The sequence below is a fragment of the Haliaeetus leucocephalus genome, unplaced genomic scaffold (assembly GCF_000737465.1).
Source record: "Haliaeetus leucocephalus isolate CR32 unplaced genomic scaffold, Haliaeetus_leucocephalus-4.0 Scaffold240, whole genome shotgun sequence".
Lineage (NCBI taxonomy): Eukaryota > Metazoa > Chordata > Aves > Accipitriformes > Accipitridae > Haliaeetus > Haliaeetus leucocephalus.
The window spans coordinates 9,883,413-9,901,117 of NW_010972676.1; the positions used below are offsets into that span (position 1 = coordinate 9,883,413).

General features: G+C 36.2%; 1 protein-coding gene across 1 annotated transcript in view; it reads right to left on the reverse strand.

Moving 5' to 3' along the window:
* SLC9A9 (solute carrier family 9, subfamily A (NHE9, cation proton antiporter 9), member 9) overlaps positions 1-17,705 on the reverse strand; it is a 215,988-nt gene that overhangs the window by 72,597 nt on the left and 125,686 nt on the right. The window contains exon 12 of the mRNA XM_010568429.1: positions 17,498-17,651. Within this exon, the coding sequence (XP_010566731.1) occupies positions 17,498-17,651 (154 nt within the window). The remainder of the gene's footprint in view (positions 1-17,497; positions 17,652-17,705) is intronic.

A 17,705-nucleotide genomic window follows, 5' to 3' on the forward strand; every position in this document is an offset into this window, starting at 1 on the left:
GTAACTTAGCCATATAAATATAGAAAAAAAAATCTGCTATGAAAATTAAAAAATGCATTTAGTTTATTTTTTAGTTATCTATTTTCAGATCAGATGCATAATCGTTAAATTTTGCCAACTCTGTGCATTCATGTTCTTTCTACATTTGAAATGACAAATCAAGCTTGATAAAGGAAGAATCTAAGGAAAAGTCTCAGACTGAGTAAAATGTTACGTGCTAAAATGGAAGACTTTTGCCTAAATTTTCATTGTCTGATATGTACACTGTCAACAATTATTACCTTTTCAGTTTTAATGGCAGAGAAACACCTCTGCACATATGTGTTGAAACACTCTTTAAAGCCACTTTAAATACAGCAGGATAAACAGTAGTGTCATTTGTGAAGACAAAGTTCTAAAACACTGCTTAATGGAAAATTTAACTTTTCATTTCTTTTAAAACTCTCTGCTTCTCAACAACAAAGAATAAAAAAATACTCAAAGACAGCCATTTTATTTAATTTTGCTACTCTACCATTAAAAAAACCCTACATAGATTATATGTTCCTGATATAGTAAATATCAATTAAAGTGTAATAGTCTTTTTGATATATTGAGGTGCTGGAAAAGTATGCTCCCCTTCATCATCTAGTGTTTATCTCATTCCATGTTGGTTTTTATTCATGAATTGGTTTATTCCACTATAATCTTGGTCTGATAATTGCACTGTTTAGTTTAGACGTGTAGATTTCAGTTGATTTTAAATTTTGCTTTTGTAATATAATCCTTCCTTCAGAAACTTGGCCATCCTTACCAGTTTCAGGCAATATATTTAGATCTCACATGGCTGTTTCAAAAAATATTTAGACCATTCATATAAATACTTATTGTCTCCAAAATAGATACTGATCTGTAGTCACACTGTTTACAATGCTAGACAATGCAAGAACTATTATTGATATAAATGTGCACGTGTGCATGCTCACAGACTCTCCAAATCTGTACTACAGGGGTTCCAGAGGGGAAAAAATATTTTCTTGTGCTGTTGACAAATTTGGACCAGATGTCATCCCTGACAGTGTAAGTTCTGCTAGTCACACAGTGATCATGGAGCAGTATATAACTTTGATACAGTGTTATTCGGGTTTGGTTTTTTCCTTTTTGGTTTGTACGAGAGTTTTACTTGTACAACAGCAGCAACAAAGACAGATACTTTTACCTTAGTTGCTGTATTTATCCAGAACTATAGAAACTGTCTTTATTTCACAGTATGTAAGGTTCCTTTCTAGACTTCAGGAAGTACATTAAATACAAATGTTAGGCTTGTTTTTTTACTCTTGAACTTAGTAGTCTCACATTTTTAAATATGCATGACTTGGTAATAAATTCATTCATTTGGAGAGAATAAGAGCTTAAGTGGAATGTAAATAATCCAGAAGCCCAGGTCTGGTGCCCTAACATAGGTGAAATTCAACTTACATACATACATTTGCATTATGTCATGTTGTATTCAGAAGAATTTAGGAAATAATCAGGCACTGATTTTGCATTTGCAAATACTTATGCTAGGAAAGCAAAGGTTTCAAATGTCAATGCTAGCTTTTTCCTTTTGTGTCAACAACTCAAATGTGGCTACAAACCTCTTGATTCTGCTAATTCCGTCCATCTCAAAAATTCCCTAATTTTCTTTTTTTTTTTTTTGGTAATGAACTGAATTGGCATTCTTGTCTGGTTTGCTGGGGGCTCTCTCCTAAGCATGTGCTGTTTCGAGATTTTTATGCTGCCTGCACCAGTCCTTGCAAGTCTTTTATGAGCACCCTGGAGGAGGGTTAGTCACCCCCTTGTTGAATAGTACATATTAACTGTGACACCGTAGTTAAGGTTGATAAAACACTTTCTTTTTAATTAAAGCCTTCATCTTTCTACAAGAGCACTTGGAGACACTTTTCAAAGCTTCTAGGTTTTTGTGGGTTTTTTTTGTTTTGTTTTGTTTTTTAGTAATTTTTCTTCTTCTTCTTCTAACCATATTCAGCTTGAGCATAAAGCCTGAAGCACCCAGCTGAAGTTGGCTGCCATTGAAAATGAGTGCAGTGGAAAAGGAGTACTGGGAGGATGAGATAGGGAGCGTACTATAAAGATTCATAGTTTTATTTATGCTTCTTGTGTTGCTTTGCAGTGTGTTGGGAGGTGTTTGCTGCATTATGGTTCAGAAAGGGATTCCATTCCCATTGTGTTTTTGCCTTCTTGTAAAAATAAGAGTAAACTACTGTATGTAGCAACTATGAGCCAACATATGAATTCAAGCAGTGATGACAATGAAAGCAATAGCTTGCATGAGATAACGAAGAGGTAAAGTGAGAAAGTAGAGTGAGAAATTGCCTCAATCAGGGATCCCCAAAGCATATTATACTTCTGCCTACAGGCCAAGAAAAGAAATGAAAGTTATTATGACAGCCTGCACCAGCTGAGGATCTGTCCACGTTTTTCCATTGCCACTCAGCTTCCCTGGGGCTCTAAGTAATTCTCTGTGGCTAGTGACTTCAGGTATATGTGATAGTTCTGTCAGTGTATTCATAAATATGTGATACTTCGACATTGGCTTCAGGCTCCTACCTTACTGAACAGAGCAAGAAAACTTGATAGCTGAAAGGCAAGTCTAATGCTTAAAATTCTACATGCCCTGCACCCTAATGAATCAGTAAATACTGTGACAGTACTTCTTAAATCTAAAGGATTTACCTTGTGTTTGAGGTATAACATTGGGATCCGGAGAGAGTATAGATACAAGAGTTGAGTTGTAAACTACAAAAGCTGTTTTAATTTTTTAAAAGCCCTATAAAATATAACTTTTCCTCTTGTCAAGAGAGAACAATTATTGACAAAATAATCAATAAATTAGGCTTTTCAAAAAGGATTTTGTGTAGTTTTTTGTTAGGATGATTGCTGACAGTCTGTTTAGTTTGGTACAACACAGTGTGGTAGAAAATACCCTAGGGAGCTTGCTATCTAAAAGACAAAATGGGGAAGGCAAGAGACACTGTGAAACTCAGAAAAGATTAATTAATTTTACATTCTAAAGGTATCACTGCTCCTTTCTGGGACATGCATCTTCTTTCTCTTGCTTAAGTGTAGTGCATGTTGAAGTATACGTAATAAATTGGATTGAAAGCTGTGACATTTGCTTAATCTAAATTGGAGAACTTGTCACTTGTTTATAATTCAGATTTTCAACGTAAGTGATAGCAAAATGGCACACAGCCATTATGACTTAGATTTCAAAGCGATAGGCAATACAAAGAAATGCTCTGACAGAGAATCCAATACAATGTTTCTTTTTCTAGTATTGCACTGAGCCTCAATAAGAAAGGATGTAGGCTATAGACTGTGTTTTAGAATTAAGTTGGGTAAATAGATGATTTTATTACTTATCATTGTGAAAGCTTTAAAATAGTATTTCTGAAGATGTGAAAGAAGGAAATAATGCCACTTTTTTTAGTCACTAAACTAAGACATAGCAACTGAACCAGATTTGATAACTCATTTTATGGGCTGAGAAGTTTTCTTAATACTTTCAGAATCAGTGAAAAGTAAAACCATGCCCAAGCATCGGTTTCAAAAGGAACATAATCACTGAGGAGCCCAAATGGTGCCCATTTAAAATGGGAGCTAGTCACACAAAGCCTGAGATCTTCAGATCAATAAAGGTCAAATCAATGGGAGGTAATGTAGCCCCATTGATTGCAGGAGGAAAAAAAAAAAAGATCTTTGGTCTTTTTAAAAAGCTTGATCTTAAGTAAATTCAAATATATGTATATGTAAGGGTCAGTAGGTGAGAAAGCATATGAGCAGTCATTCTCCTGTAGACTACTGAATAGGGTACTGGAAGTCCTGGATTCTGATCTTTACTACACAGAATATTACTGTATTTTAGTTGACGACTCATTTTACGTGAAACAGAAACACTTATTTGGACAGGAGCTGAAACCTCCCTAGTGAACACATTACCCACTAGTCTACAGAATAATTTTATCTCATTTTCTGGTTGAGTTTACTAAAACTATTTTCTAACTTCTTTGCTTTCCTCATGTTATGGATACGTATGCGTACATGTGCAGAACTGGTGAGGTTTGGGCTAGAATTCATCCAGAAAGGTGGAAGAAATACATGTGAATCAAATGAGGCAGAGGAAGCAAACCATCAAGTCCATGCTGCTAGTTGATGCAGCAGGCAAGAGGGAGAGCAGGGCCTCTTCTGCTGTGTCTAAAATGAAAACTGAGGCTGCCACAGTGTTTGTAGGAATCCCTTTGGCTGGAGATTAGAAAAGCTCAGGGACTGATCAAGGCTCAGGAGATTCAGGCAGACTACCTGAACCTACACTGCGATTCCTGACCAGGCTTAATGCTCATGGATAAATGAATAGCAAAGGAAACTGGGAAGTTCAAGGTCACAGTGTACAATACCTTGCCTACTTGTAAGATTAGTTCAGCAAAGCATGGGTTTTTAGAGTTGCTGTTTAGGGTATTTTACATAAACAGCACTTTGTATAGAAACTTTTATATAAACAGCTGTTCTATCTATTTACACAGAAAATATCTTGGATTTCTAAACCCAGAATTTTAGGTATGATTTCAAGATTCTTTTATATGTTATATGTCATTATGTAACAAATGGTGTATCTCTCTGAAGAAGTAAAAAATGCCGAAACTGATAATATATTTTTAAGTGCACTGAAATCAATTACTTGCTGAGATAAGAAGTAATTTTCTCACTTAAAATCTCATAGATGTACTGACTGGCAAATCACTGTTGGGTTGTTTCTGCACTGATAATGCACTATAAAAGGCCTGTGTTATAGTATAATTAGCTGTTTACTAAATGCTAAAAGCCCATTCTGCTATACAGAGCCTAGGTTATTTAATATCTGCTTTAATTAACCTTTCCCATTCAACTAATTCTGGAACAATTTGATAGGTTTGTTATCAAGTGTGCCAGAGCTTTCCTTCCACTCTATGTTTTAAAAAAGAACAGAAAGTTCAGAATTTCTGGAGGAATGTTTCACGAAAGTTGAAGTCATGCAGTTCTCTTCTGTCACTAAGTTCCTCTGCAAACCTAGATAATGCTGAGTTATACCAATGTATGCTTTTATTTGTTTAGATTTACAAGACTATTTCTATCATAGCCCATACAGTGTATAAGATCATTAAGGCCTAATTCTCTTCCCAGTTAGCAATTTTTTTCTTGTTGGAAGACAAAAGATATGTGGGGGTTTTTTTCCTACACTTCATGTATAGTTTAAAAATGGAATGTTCTTGCACTGCGTGAAATACTTGCTAGCAGAAAGGAAAACCACAGGAAGGATTAAAAAAACCCAAGAAAGACTGAGAAATTTAGTTTTTTTCAGACTGAAACGATATTTTAAGTCAAAATGAAGTGAAAACTTTCATCCCTTCAAAATGAAACATTAATTTCATATTTTCTTGCTGAAGAAATTCCAGTATTCTTTGTCAAGCAAAAAGGGAGAAGAATGAACATATGCACTTTGGAAATTAAGCAAACTAACAAATGTGAAAAACATATTAATTTAATACCCTTCTATTTTTTGGGCCAGCTGACAGTATTACACAGTTCTTAAAATATCACAGTTCAGTGAGTTTCCAGAGCAATTATTTTGTAAAAAGCAACAGTATCTGATCAATAATAGAGTTAAGAGGTATCTTGATCAATACCTATAAAGCAGGGATATAAGATTCATCTCAGTTATTTTTTCTAGAGCCAGGATTTCATACCACATATTTATCTCAAACTTTTAAAGGCTCAAGTTCTTTTTCTCTACCTTCTAGTTACCCTCAAACAACACAGTTTTGGTATATGCTTGAAGTCAACTGTGTTTATGCTTGCACCAATTTAATTTTGGTGGACTAGTTAGAGATAGAGGTTCAAATTAATTTGGCATATTTTGGTAGAAAATAATAAATCATCAGTTTTGTTCTAAAGTCCCAGATAATTAATTAAGATGTTCCCTAGCAGTATTTCCAGATAGCTTTGTTTGATTCCTTATTTGTAGTTTGAACAACTTCATCATGTTGACTGCTGCATAGCAGCTAGCTTTTGTATGACAGGGAGATGCATTTTAATGGAACAAAAAAATGATTGCATGAAATGGAAGAAAACTTTTTTTTTTTTTGCATATTCAGATATATCAAAGCAACAGTATTTTAAAAGACAATAGAAGAAATATTTTAATTGACACAAATCCTGCTGGATGGATTCTATTCCAAGCTATAGGTTTATTCATAATTTTCTAGAAACACCTATAAACTATTCTGGGTTTTCGGCACGTGGAAAATTCATCCTATCGTTTATTCCTAGTAAACGGAAAGGCATGTATCTTTCTTACTGCTGTGTAATATTCCCTCTCTCCTGTACCAAATATTCTAGCAATAAAAGTGTATCTTTCATTTCTTCCTTCCTTTTCTGTTTTCAGTAGCCATGTGGAGCTAGAAATACAAGGTATGTGAGGTGGGATTTAATTGTCTGCCATGTTAGGAGACTGTGCCCAAAATTAGACCCCTCTGGCCAAAAAAGACCAACAGAGTTGACAGCAGGAGTCAGGTACATGTTGTGTGCAAGTTGCAATTGCAATGCAAAATCTCCCATTCAACAGCTGCCCAGGACTGCCTTTCACAGCTGGAGTCAGAAAGCCCAAGTCCTCTGTATTTTGGTCTTTTATTTTGTTATCAAGCACAAATGTTTATAAACCTTGTTTAGTATCATTTGGGCAAAATGCTATGGTGAATAACTCTGAAAGATCAAATGTGCACCTTATTTTAGCAGAAAATACCTTGTAAATAAATGATAGGCATTTCAGGAGATCACTGAGATTCATTACCTGGACAATTTCTCATTTTCAGTTAGAAATGAAAGGAAATTATCCAATTTCTCTTTTTATAATAACAGCTAATACATTTAATGTCTAATTTCATACTGCTTCTTGATTTATAGCATTTACCAGGCTAATCATGCTCTAGCTACTATTACAATAGCGGCTATTATATTAACCCTTTCAGCATGGGTGTGCCCCAAAAAGCATTTTCTTTGCTTACAGGTAATTTCATGTGTGATGCTGAACATCTCAGGGTTTGAAGCAGAATGCATTTCCCTAATATGTCTTTATTCAGGAACACCAGGCCATTTCCTATTTCTTGTAGATACTACATACATACTATGGGTATACATACCCACAAATCCCGAACTGGTGGCAAAGACCAGCAGGCAAAGGGGAAGTATCACATCTAGCAATATTTTTGTATAAAAAAGATCTTTAACTAGGATCTAGACCAATATTTTAGTTTGTGCTACTACAGGAGATCAAAGAGAACAAAGTGATAAACCAGAATCTGATCTTATGCTCTCTGTGACCCATGTCACAATTAATCAAGAGATTACCATGCAAATTACTCAAATGCTTAATCTTTAATGTGCTTGAACAAACTTGAAATTGGTGATATTTATAGCAGCTAAATGTCTTATAGCTGAAGCTAAAATTCTGCCTCTTCCTCTGTCTTCCTGCATCACCCATCTACTAGTGGGCAGAGAGTGACTGACAGCCATGCAGTTTTCAAAGTCAACCCTAAACTACTATTTTTCTGTCATATCTGGAGTACTGTGTGGGAGCAAGGATAGGAGTCATCAGCAAAACTACGTGTCTTGAAGATAACACTCCTTTGATAATCATGGGACAGTGTCTTCTCTGATCCATTGTTTTGGACCGTCCACGAACTCACATAAACTCTTCCTTGTTAGTTTAGTTTTAATTGAACGATTTTCAAGGTGTTCTTTGCAATTGTGAAACTTATCTTTTAAATACCAATGTAGATTTTGTGACCTAAGAGTCTGCACATAAATCAGTAATATCCTAATGCTGAGGAGAGCCTAGCGAGTCAGCAACATGGTTTCTCATGTATATATAATTAGTGTTTGTTAGCAGAAGAACATTCAAACTATCATCATTATAAAAGATGCTAGGCAAAATGCTGTCCTTTAGGTGTTCACAGGTGCAGATAGTTGGACAGCTGAGGACAGTAGTAATTTTAAAATAACTGCAGCATTAATGGTTAGACTTGTTACATTAAATTACGGGTGTTTCTGGATTTTGGAGGGTTTTGTTAGGATTTAAAAGACTTTCTAGGCAAGGACAGTGTGATCTCTGTTGAAAATGTGTCTGGGTTAAAAGGAACCCAGTGGGCTGAAGAGGCTTGGCTGAAATTGCGCTCTCAACAGAAGTGTTTATTGCAGCATGATTTAAAATACTTACTGTACTATGGTTAAAGAGGAATATGACCCTGGAAACAAAGACTGAGCTTTGTTTATTGGAGCTATTTCTGTTACTGAGAGGGAATACCAATTAGACTGATTATGAGTATTCTAAAACCAAAACAAAATAATAAACAGTACAAAATGCACAGAAATATAACAGTACTTGAAAACATACTGCCTTTAATTGAACTGTTCATCTCTATGTTGTGGTCACTTGCAACTTACAGTTGAAGATACTTAGGCTGACATGCTGTTTTCAATAGTAAATCAACAGATCCTTCACTTTGACTAAATTGTTTTCCAGGACTCTAGAGGAAATATGACCCAAAGGAATACGGTTATAGAGGAGAGAATGTGCCAAGGCCAGGAGAAAACATTTAATTAAACCTCCTTTTCTAAACTGACTTCCCTTCCTCTTGACAAATGGTGAAAGGAAAAGGTGTTCAAAGGAATACAAGCAAAACAATTAAGGTTCGTAATAATTTATAACTATTGAATTATGGATCATCTGAAGATATGAACACATGCTCCTGGCTGTTGCATTCAGAGTATCTCAAGGACTAATGTTTCAGGAGGGATAATCCTTGTGCACCTATGCGAGGGCGAAAAAGGAAAACTAACATGCATTTACTCGGAGTAAACCTTCCACTTCATTTAGGAATAAACGAGGAGCAGTAGAGATCAAACTCCTACGTGAATCTAGTTCATAACAAATGACTGTAAGGAGATGTACTATCGCATGTTCTTTTCTATGAGCAGAGCAGAATTCAGCAATGGAGTACAATATCTGGATGAGGTTCTTAACCAGGCAACAGGGTCACTCCTCCTTGCCTCAGCTGACTGCAGCTTCTGCCTAGATCAGCTGTCAGGACACCATTCTTTCCAGCTCCACAGCCACATCTCACCCCAGTAAGATTAGAGAAGGCATCGCTCCACTTAGCATTACACAAAACTGTCTAAATCAAACTTTTGAAAGTGACTTAGGAGCTTCACCTCCATTGAATGTCAATGTACTTGAAGTTTCTAAGCCACAGGACTTTGCAATACGGCATAGAACATGTGTTTAAGACTTACTATTATTAGTTTTACGGTTTGGGAATTTACAGAAAATAGTTACTTTATCACTCTGAAAGTTTTATATGGTTAGAAGAGTCTCAAGATTCTCAATACTTGTATTTACAGTAAGAGATAGTGTCTCAGGAGCTGAGGGGGCTCCATCACCTGCTGGGAAGCAATAAAAAGGCCCCAGTACGGTTTGCTCATAAAGCTCTGGGGCAGGAGGTTGTCAAGCATATGCAAATGCTTTCAGGTCAGTTGAAGGCTGAGAGCTATGTGACCTCTGCCTGAGTTTGTTGTGCTTGACCACCTTCTTAAAGCTCCAAATACCAGGGACAGGCGCTGCCTGTCCTTTACCCACGCAGCAGAATACTGCAGGTTGTATCCATCCTCAGTATCTGAAAGGTTTCTTCCTCGTTATCAGGTAAAGATGCAAAACCCCAACCTGGATAGTGATGGAAGAAGTCTTACATGAAAGGTGAGCAGTTTCTGGTGATGGCTTGATCACTGAGTACAGTGTTGAGTAACACACAATTCTAGCCTTGTGCCCACAGCACAGCAGATGCTGCAAATAGAGGCTGTTACGAAAATCATGAGTTTTAACATTGCTTGTGTCTTGTTTAGATCACTTTTAAGCCAGTTCGTAATTGTCCAAAGACTTCTGTTTAGCAAACACAGTGGGATTAAGCATGGTAATATAAGAGTCCAGTTATATCACCACCTTTCCCATAGATCCCATTCATACAGATTTCTACAAATGTGGTCTTGAAGAAGATAATTTTCTCTTATAACTGATTTGACAAAGGAGAGTAAATAAAGCTATCCAGATGCTACAACCATATGATGGCAAATCAGAACTAAACTCTGGCAGAACTCAGAAATAGGTAGATTTTTAATAAGAAGGACTTGTATGTCATTATAAAACTGGAAGAAAGTATCAATCTTTCTCTATAACTGGAAAAATATAGTAATGTAGGAAACACCATCCACCTTGTCTAAAACAGTCTGTTAATCCTTTGATCTGAAGTGCATCCTTCTTTGTTCTTAGGCTGTGGAAAAGGAAGGTTCCTGCTCAGCACTTCCGTTATGGAGCCCTGAGGCTCAGTCATATTTTTACCACCATTTCAGTCCTTGAGATTTCTTACCACAACTGTTGCCTTTCTAGATAAGGCAGAACTCACTCTTTCTAAAGCCCGTGATATTGTTTTTTTTTTTAAATTTGAAGTGCCTCTTCTGGGAAGCAGAAAGAGCAACTTTGGAAGCTTAAAGTACAAACCAAATCTGATATAAGCTTCGTATGTGGCAGCAACAAGTGCTACTACTGTGGCATTGTAAACTGTCTTTCTGCAGCATCTCTTTGAACACAGGGAATACTACTACAGAGTTTGGGAATAATGAAAAGAATATTTATGTTACTGAAAGAGCAGCGCTATAACGCTGGCCAAGGCCATGTTGTTACTCTAGTTGCTCTATCATAAAGTTCTGTCTTTCAGCAGTCTATAACCTGTTGATAAAGGGCTGGGGGAAGCGCAGAATCTTACTCTACCAACCAATTTTTTTTTGGTAGACAGCCATGGTCACAAGCAGTCAAGCTACAGCATTTAGCCCCGCTGCTACCTGCATCCCTAATGCGATATTCTGGTAAACATACACCCTACCTTAGCCTTTGATATTGGAGAAATGGATTAAAGTGTTGGATACTGAAGGAACCAAAATCTTGAATTGTTGAAAGAATAGCTTATCTGTGATCCCTTTATTGTTAAGGGATATACTAGCATTCTCAATGATATTGAACTCTGCTGGCTTGTGACTTTTGGGTGCTGATGTCTGTTGAATGCTCATCTCCTATTGTATTCAGTGGATTTGCAATATGGAAATAGGTGGGAGTTTAGGAGTTAGCAGTGTTTTGATCTTCCATCTTTTACACTGTAACACTGAATAATGTTATAATTTTACGCTTCAGATGTGATGCAGTCAAATAGTTGGCCTTATTTCAAAAGCATTAACAGCTAAGCCAGATTCTCAAAATGTTTTGGATACAGCCCTATCACGTTTTTCCCTTTTTCATTCATAAAACAGTGCTGTAGCCTTACCACAAGGAAACCCCCACAAAAGAATCCTGTCTGTTTTATGTTTTATGGTGGAACTTCTAAAAGTGGAACGACAAAAACTCAGCATAAAACTTTAAAAACTGTCTTTAAAAAATTTACTTTGCAAAATAGTTATAGATTATATGAGTTGGTAAGAAGTCCTCCAGTAGGTCTTTCTGCAACTTTTAGTCTGAGTTTTTATGTTCTGTTAGTGTTAGTCAATGCAGATTTACCATCAAAATAGATACAGGTAAACCCCTATAAGGAGTCTATATTTGGGTTGGTTGAATGATTCAGTCTATGAAGAATAAATAGAAGAACGCTTGAGACAGCTCTTTTGACTTTGGTGGCTTCATATCGGTGATAGAGATACATCTATGCATAATCTGTAAATGACTTTTCCTTTCCTTTATTGCTGTGGATATGGATGGGGGTTACTGCATGCTTGACCCTTGAAAGCAGCAGATTTTTCTTCATGCGGATAACAATATTGCTCCCAGTTTACCTGCAATCAACTCCTAGCCAGTCAGCATTGCTTCCCATACAAAACAGTCGAGTCTCCACTCTTCTTATTCTTGTTACATGCATTAGATTGTTTTTTTGAGTTATATTTTTTACTCTTGACTCATTTCTGTTTTGTGTTCTCAGAGATCACTGACTATATTAAGGTATGCTGTATTTATGCTAGTGTAGTGTGAATGAATGACCAGCTGCTGTTCACCATCAGAGACCTTCTGGCTTCATCAATGCAAATAAAGTTTTGGAAGTGTATAACCTTGACATTTTTAGGTTTAGTTTTGCCTAGATGGGCAAAGAGAAATAGCTATCTGCAGTTACGAAGCTGCAATCTGAACAGTAAAAAGAATAAGCAGAGCTCTGGAAACCTCTGGAAGTGGATCCGGAAGTTTGGGTCAATTAGAAGCTAGGGAAGGCAATATAGTTGAATATTAGAAGAATAGTTTGTTTTGATTTATTTCATTTACTGGCTTGGTGCTTTCTCATAGAAGAGTGCAATGAGGAGATGCTCCTGCTGAGAATGTGAGTTTGGACAGCCTTGGTCGTCCCCCCAAAATACGGTATGCCAGGCCTCTGGCATTAGTATTTACAGGAAGTTGGAGGTTTGGAACTGAAGTTTTATGTGAAATAGAGATGGCATGTTTTTAAGGGCAGCCAGGCACATAGACATAGCCAGTTTCTAAAATACATATCAAAGGCAATGGCCAGATAGGCACAGTATTGACAGTTACTATTCAACTAGTATTTATTTAGAATATGGAATAAAAATCTCCTTATTCACTGAAGAACTGCTGCAGAGAGATGCAAAAAGTCTGGAAATCCCTTGACAAACATTTACACTGGAGGTGATGATAAACAAACAGGACCTAATACCTAGCACAATACTTTTATAGGACATGTTTTATTAACAGCTTTGTATTTTTGCTCTGCCTGTCAGGAGAATCCTTTATCCCCAAACCTCTCATTGCAGATCTACTGTAAAATGTAGCTCTCTTTTTTTAATCAGAGTATGGGGAATGGAGACATATATCCAAAAGCATTAGCAGGTAACACTCAACATCTCTGAAGGCACATTTGTTGAACATCTCAATTTGACTGTGAACTCATACTTAAATGGCTATCTTTGTTTTGTTGTTGATGTATCATGATATTATTCTCACACACTGATGCAGGTTTATTCATTGTCTGCCAAGAGCAGTATATTGTAGTCCTTTCACACGGGGAGTAAAGGCAATTTTTTTCTAGTTATAACTCTCAGATAAACCAAAAGACAATGTATTATTTAGGAACGTAGCGCAACCAATTCTGCTCTCACAATTCAGCTGATAATGCTGTAACAGACCGTGCATACGTCTCTGTGCTCAGAAATGTTATGTTACCGTGCCAGACAACTGGGAACATTTAAATAGGACCTGATTTTCAGAAAGCGAACACTGAACATTTTCTGAAACTCAGAGTTTCAGGTATCTAAAAAAGGAGGCAGATAAAACAAATAAGACATTTTTGAAAATGTATGCCTCATTCTTTTAAAACAAATTTAAAAAATGTTCAGACTTTGCCAAGAATTTTAAGACTCATTTTGAAGACTACTCTGTATGGGTAAATACACTAGTAAGATAATGAGAATGATCAGTATGTATTTCTTTTAAAACTGTATTTTGACATACAGAGACATGTAGATATAAATTCTGCCATTAGCAGGTCAGATTTCCAAGGCTTTAAGAACCTTTCCTAGATTCAAGCTATAGTTTAAGTAGGAGCATATGTTTCAATATAACTCTTTTGTTAAATGAAGGGACCTAGAACTGTGAACCTTAATAAAACTGGGTGAACTCCTGGGATCCATTTAAGCTTCTTTTTACAAAGCTCTCAGCACAGCTGGCCTCTGCAACCTTGTGAGATAGTTGAGTGATATTGCTGCATTAAATGGGAGATGGAAATGGAACCTTTTTCAGTAGCACATGGTTAGTTTTGATAATGTATCTTACAACATGTTTTGGCAACAATTTGCAAGTGTTGTATAAGCCATACGTATTCCTGGAATAAATCAGCTGGTAGTTATCTCTGAGGACACGTCTTCATCTTTTCTCTAAAAATAGTGTGACAGATTATATTTACATTAAGTTGAATTTTAACTGAAAAAAAAGAAAAGCAGATCTGATGCTATTGCTGTGAGGAGAGGTGGAAGATTATGGAAATTGCAGTTATTATGGAAACAAAGATTGATTTTTCAGAAGACTATTACTACCATTATTTAAAAATTGTCATTGTTATGTTCCCTTACAGTCTGTTGATATACGAGGAGTCTTCGTCACTGTTATGAGAATTTCACAATGTAAATTACAAAGAGTGCAATAAATCACTGAAATATGGTATAATATGTAGACAATAATATAAAATAAGAAGGCTGTACAGATACTGTCCTTTACCTTGACTAACACTGTAATGCGTTATGGTAGAGCAAATGGTAAATATATTAGCGTTAGTTATTTGTAATTTATGTTATTTTTACATATCTTCAACTTAATGGATGATAGACTTATTTATGTTTTAAAACCAAAATGTGGATAAGTTAATCTGTAACATACAAAACAGCGCACTCATCTCTAGGATAAGATTGACTTGATCGACCTTGAGGAGTTAAGAGCTGCATCTCCTGAACTACTGATAGGAACTGTAGCCTATTCCACATAACTAGAGTGGGCACAAGTTAAAATGTATGTGAATAAGATTCAATTCATCCAAATAGTCTCAGAAATCACATGTTTCTCTTTATTATATTCTAAATGCCTCCTGTTCAATTAAATATGCTACCTGCTGGATAATCGTTTTATGATGAAATGGTTAATTGGCAAAAAAGCACACTCAGCTTTAGGCTATTATTTGCTGATTCACTGTATTTTTGACTGTTCCTGTCTCCTGAGAAGGTTACCTATACAGCAACTCATAGGTTACGTAGGGAAATCCAGTGTAGTCACGGTGACCTTAAAGCAGCCATTCATATGTTTTTCATTGACTGTAAGTACTTAATTTAATGGGAATAACTTTATTTCTAGTTGTTTAGATTAATTGATCTAGTGCTGTGCTTTGGATTTGAGCGATATTGGTAAATCTGGTTCCCTAAAGCACTGGGGAATCACCCAGAAGTGGTCAAACTGCCCTGGGATGGTGCCTGGTATTAAGTTCACATCAACTGAACAATTAAGGGCTAGTGTAAGACCAGTCTCCCTCTTCTATACTTACAGAAATAGTTGCAGCATTTCACTGGCTTAATCCCTTTTTTTCTGTAATTGATGACATACCAACCCATTCCAATGAGTCTCTTCACAGACAATTGCATAATTTTTGTACTCATAATACAGTTTCCCTTGGCTTTGTGAGCTGAACCCTCCGAACTAGCATGAAAAATACAATCTCTTTCTTCCAATTTTATAAAAAAAAATGTGGGGGTAGATGCAGCTCACAACTGCCATTCAGGCACAGCTGCAAGCATACTGGGGGTAGTACACCAGCAAAGTGGTGTAATTTGGAGCAGTCCCATAACTCTCTCAGCAAACCCATACAAGTATCAACTGACATGAATTACCACCACCTTTAAATAATTACTTAGCAAAATTACTTAAGACTAAAATGACAAATGCTGATAGCTAAGGACGAAATTCCATACTGAGGTGTAATAAATTATAAAGACAGTTAAATATATTCACTAGAAAGAGAAATCAGAGCCTCAAGATACATTTGTAATTAAAGATGTCTATTTAAAGTTTTATCTCAGTTTGGCCACACACTCATAATTTATGAAGCTGTATGTTCTGATGTCAAGAAATTAAGTGGGAATTGTGAACCTAATAGCTTTGTAGTAAGAAAATCTATATCCCAGCTACAAAAACTAATTATTTGATTGGTAAATCTGCCTGGCAGATTTGCTGGGATTCAGAGGAGATCCCCAAAGAGATGAGCATTTCAGACCAAAAATCACCGTCTGCTTTCAATGTCTTTGGTAAAATCTGTTTGTTGTACAAGTGGGTAAAGAAAGAAGCACATGCTTGCATTGAACAGTATAAAAAGTTAGTATGAGAGTCAGCCCCCTCACTTGTGGTCTTGTGGGCCTTCCCACCTCTGGGTACTACTAAGTGGCAGAAGAAATGCCATTGCATCCAATTAAATTGCTTGTGTTAGTGAAAGCACTTGACAATGTCCATTTAAAAACTACCTAGAGGGCTAGAATGGGACGGCCATCTAGTGACCTAAGTCCTTAGCCTAGACACATGACTACTGCCCACCTCCTTTTTCCCTTACTGTATTCTCAGAATTATTCCTTAATCTCCTATTATAGTAATCCAAACCGATTTGGTCCGCAATATCTAATAAGAATATTCCTTCTCACCCACATTTCTGTTGCCATATAGAGTGACTCTATTGCTGACTGACAGTGAAAAAGTGGCAAATCTCAGAAAGATGGCTGATAGTGGCAGAGTGTATCCACAATTTGATTGACATTATAGGTCATAAGAGAGTTGTTATGAAAAAGAGTCAAACTGTTACAGAAATAGAAAGCCCCCACATTGCATATGGATGCCTGCATTTTATGTTTATACAGTATATCTGTCCACTAGTCCTTATTTTGTCTGTAAGCTTTTATCTATGCTCTTTGTTAAAACTCCAATTTAGTTATCTTCTGCTGGTATTTTATAGCAACAGTCTGATATGAAGGCTTGTTAATCAGACATAATTTTGTAAACAAGGAAAGCATATGCTACATATAGAATAAGTGAAAAGGAATTGTGAATTATAAGCCTACCTCGATACTGAGGTTTTCTTTGGTGACCTTACAAACCATGGCAGTAAGTTCTAAATGGATTATGAAGTAACCAGAACTCAGCAATAATATTACACTCTTATTGTTGAAAGCGGGGTTTTGGAAAGCACACTTGGCAGACACTACATTTAAATTAGATACTCTTTATTCCAGCTTCCTATTTCCCTCTCTTTTCTCATTTAACCTCCCTTGTCATTCACTGCTGTCTGTGAATACAGGTGACTATGAAGTAATTTAAAAAATAATACAGTGAAGGATCATATATAAAACAATGAGTAATAAATTAATGGCTGAATGATGCACCAATGCAGGTAGATTTTCTCATATATTCACATTATAATTAGAAATATATTACTTATGACATGTTTGTGTAATAAATACACACTTTTAGATGAGGGCAAAATATGCCTTTATAGCTCTTTCTTCAACAGTGAGGAGGACACGGCTAACGTTTATTCACAGTGTTTAAAAGGAACAGTAGTGAAACAAACTCTTAGGAAATAAGGATGTGTCTGACCTAGGTCCAAACCCATAACGAACTTGGGAAGAAACTGTTCCTTGTGGTACCCAAGGAACTCTATCAGGTACCCAAATACTTCTTTTGTGCTTGTAAAACTCTACTAAAAAGCATATAAGTAAGCCTTAGAAAGCTACAGGAATATAGTGATCCATAGTGATTGCATTCTATTTTGATGGTTAATGTTGTAAAGAGAGTACTAACCTGATCTGAAGCCACGTAAGCATTGGTGTTGTGCCCCCACCAAATACCCAGACTGTGAAAAACACAATAAGCAGTGCTGTTGTAAACATCATTTGTTTGGGTTGGGATTCTGTGTCTCGAATAGCCAATGCAAATGCTATTGCACCACGTAAACCTAAAAAAAAAAAAAAAAAAAAAAAAAAAAAAAAAAAAAAAAGAAAATTATAGT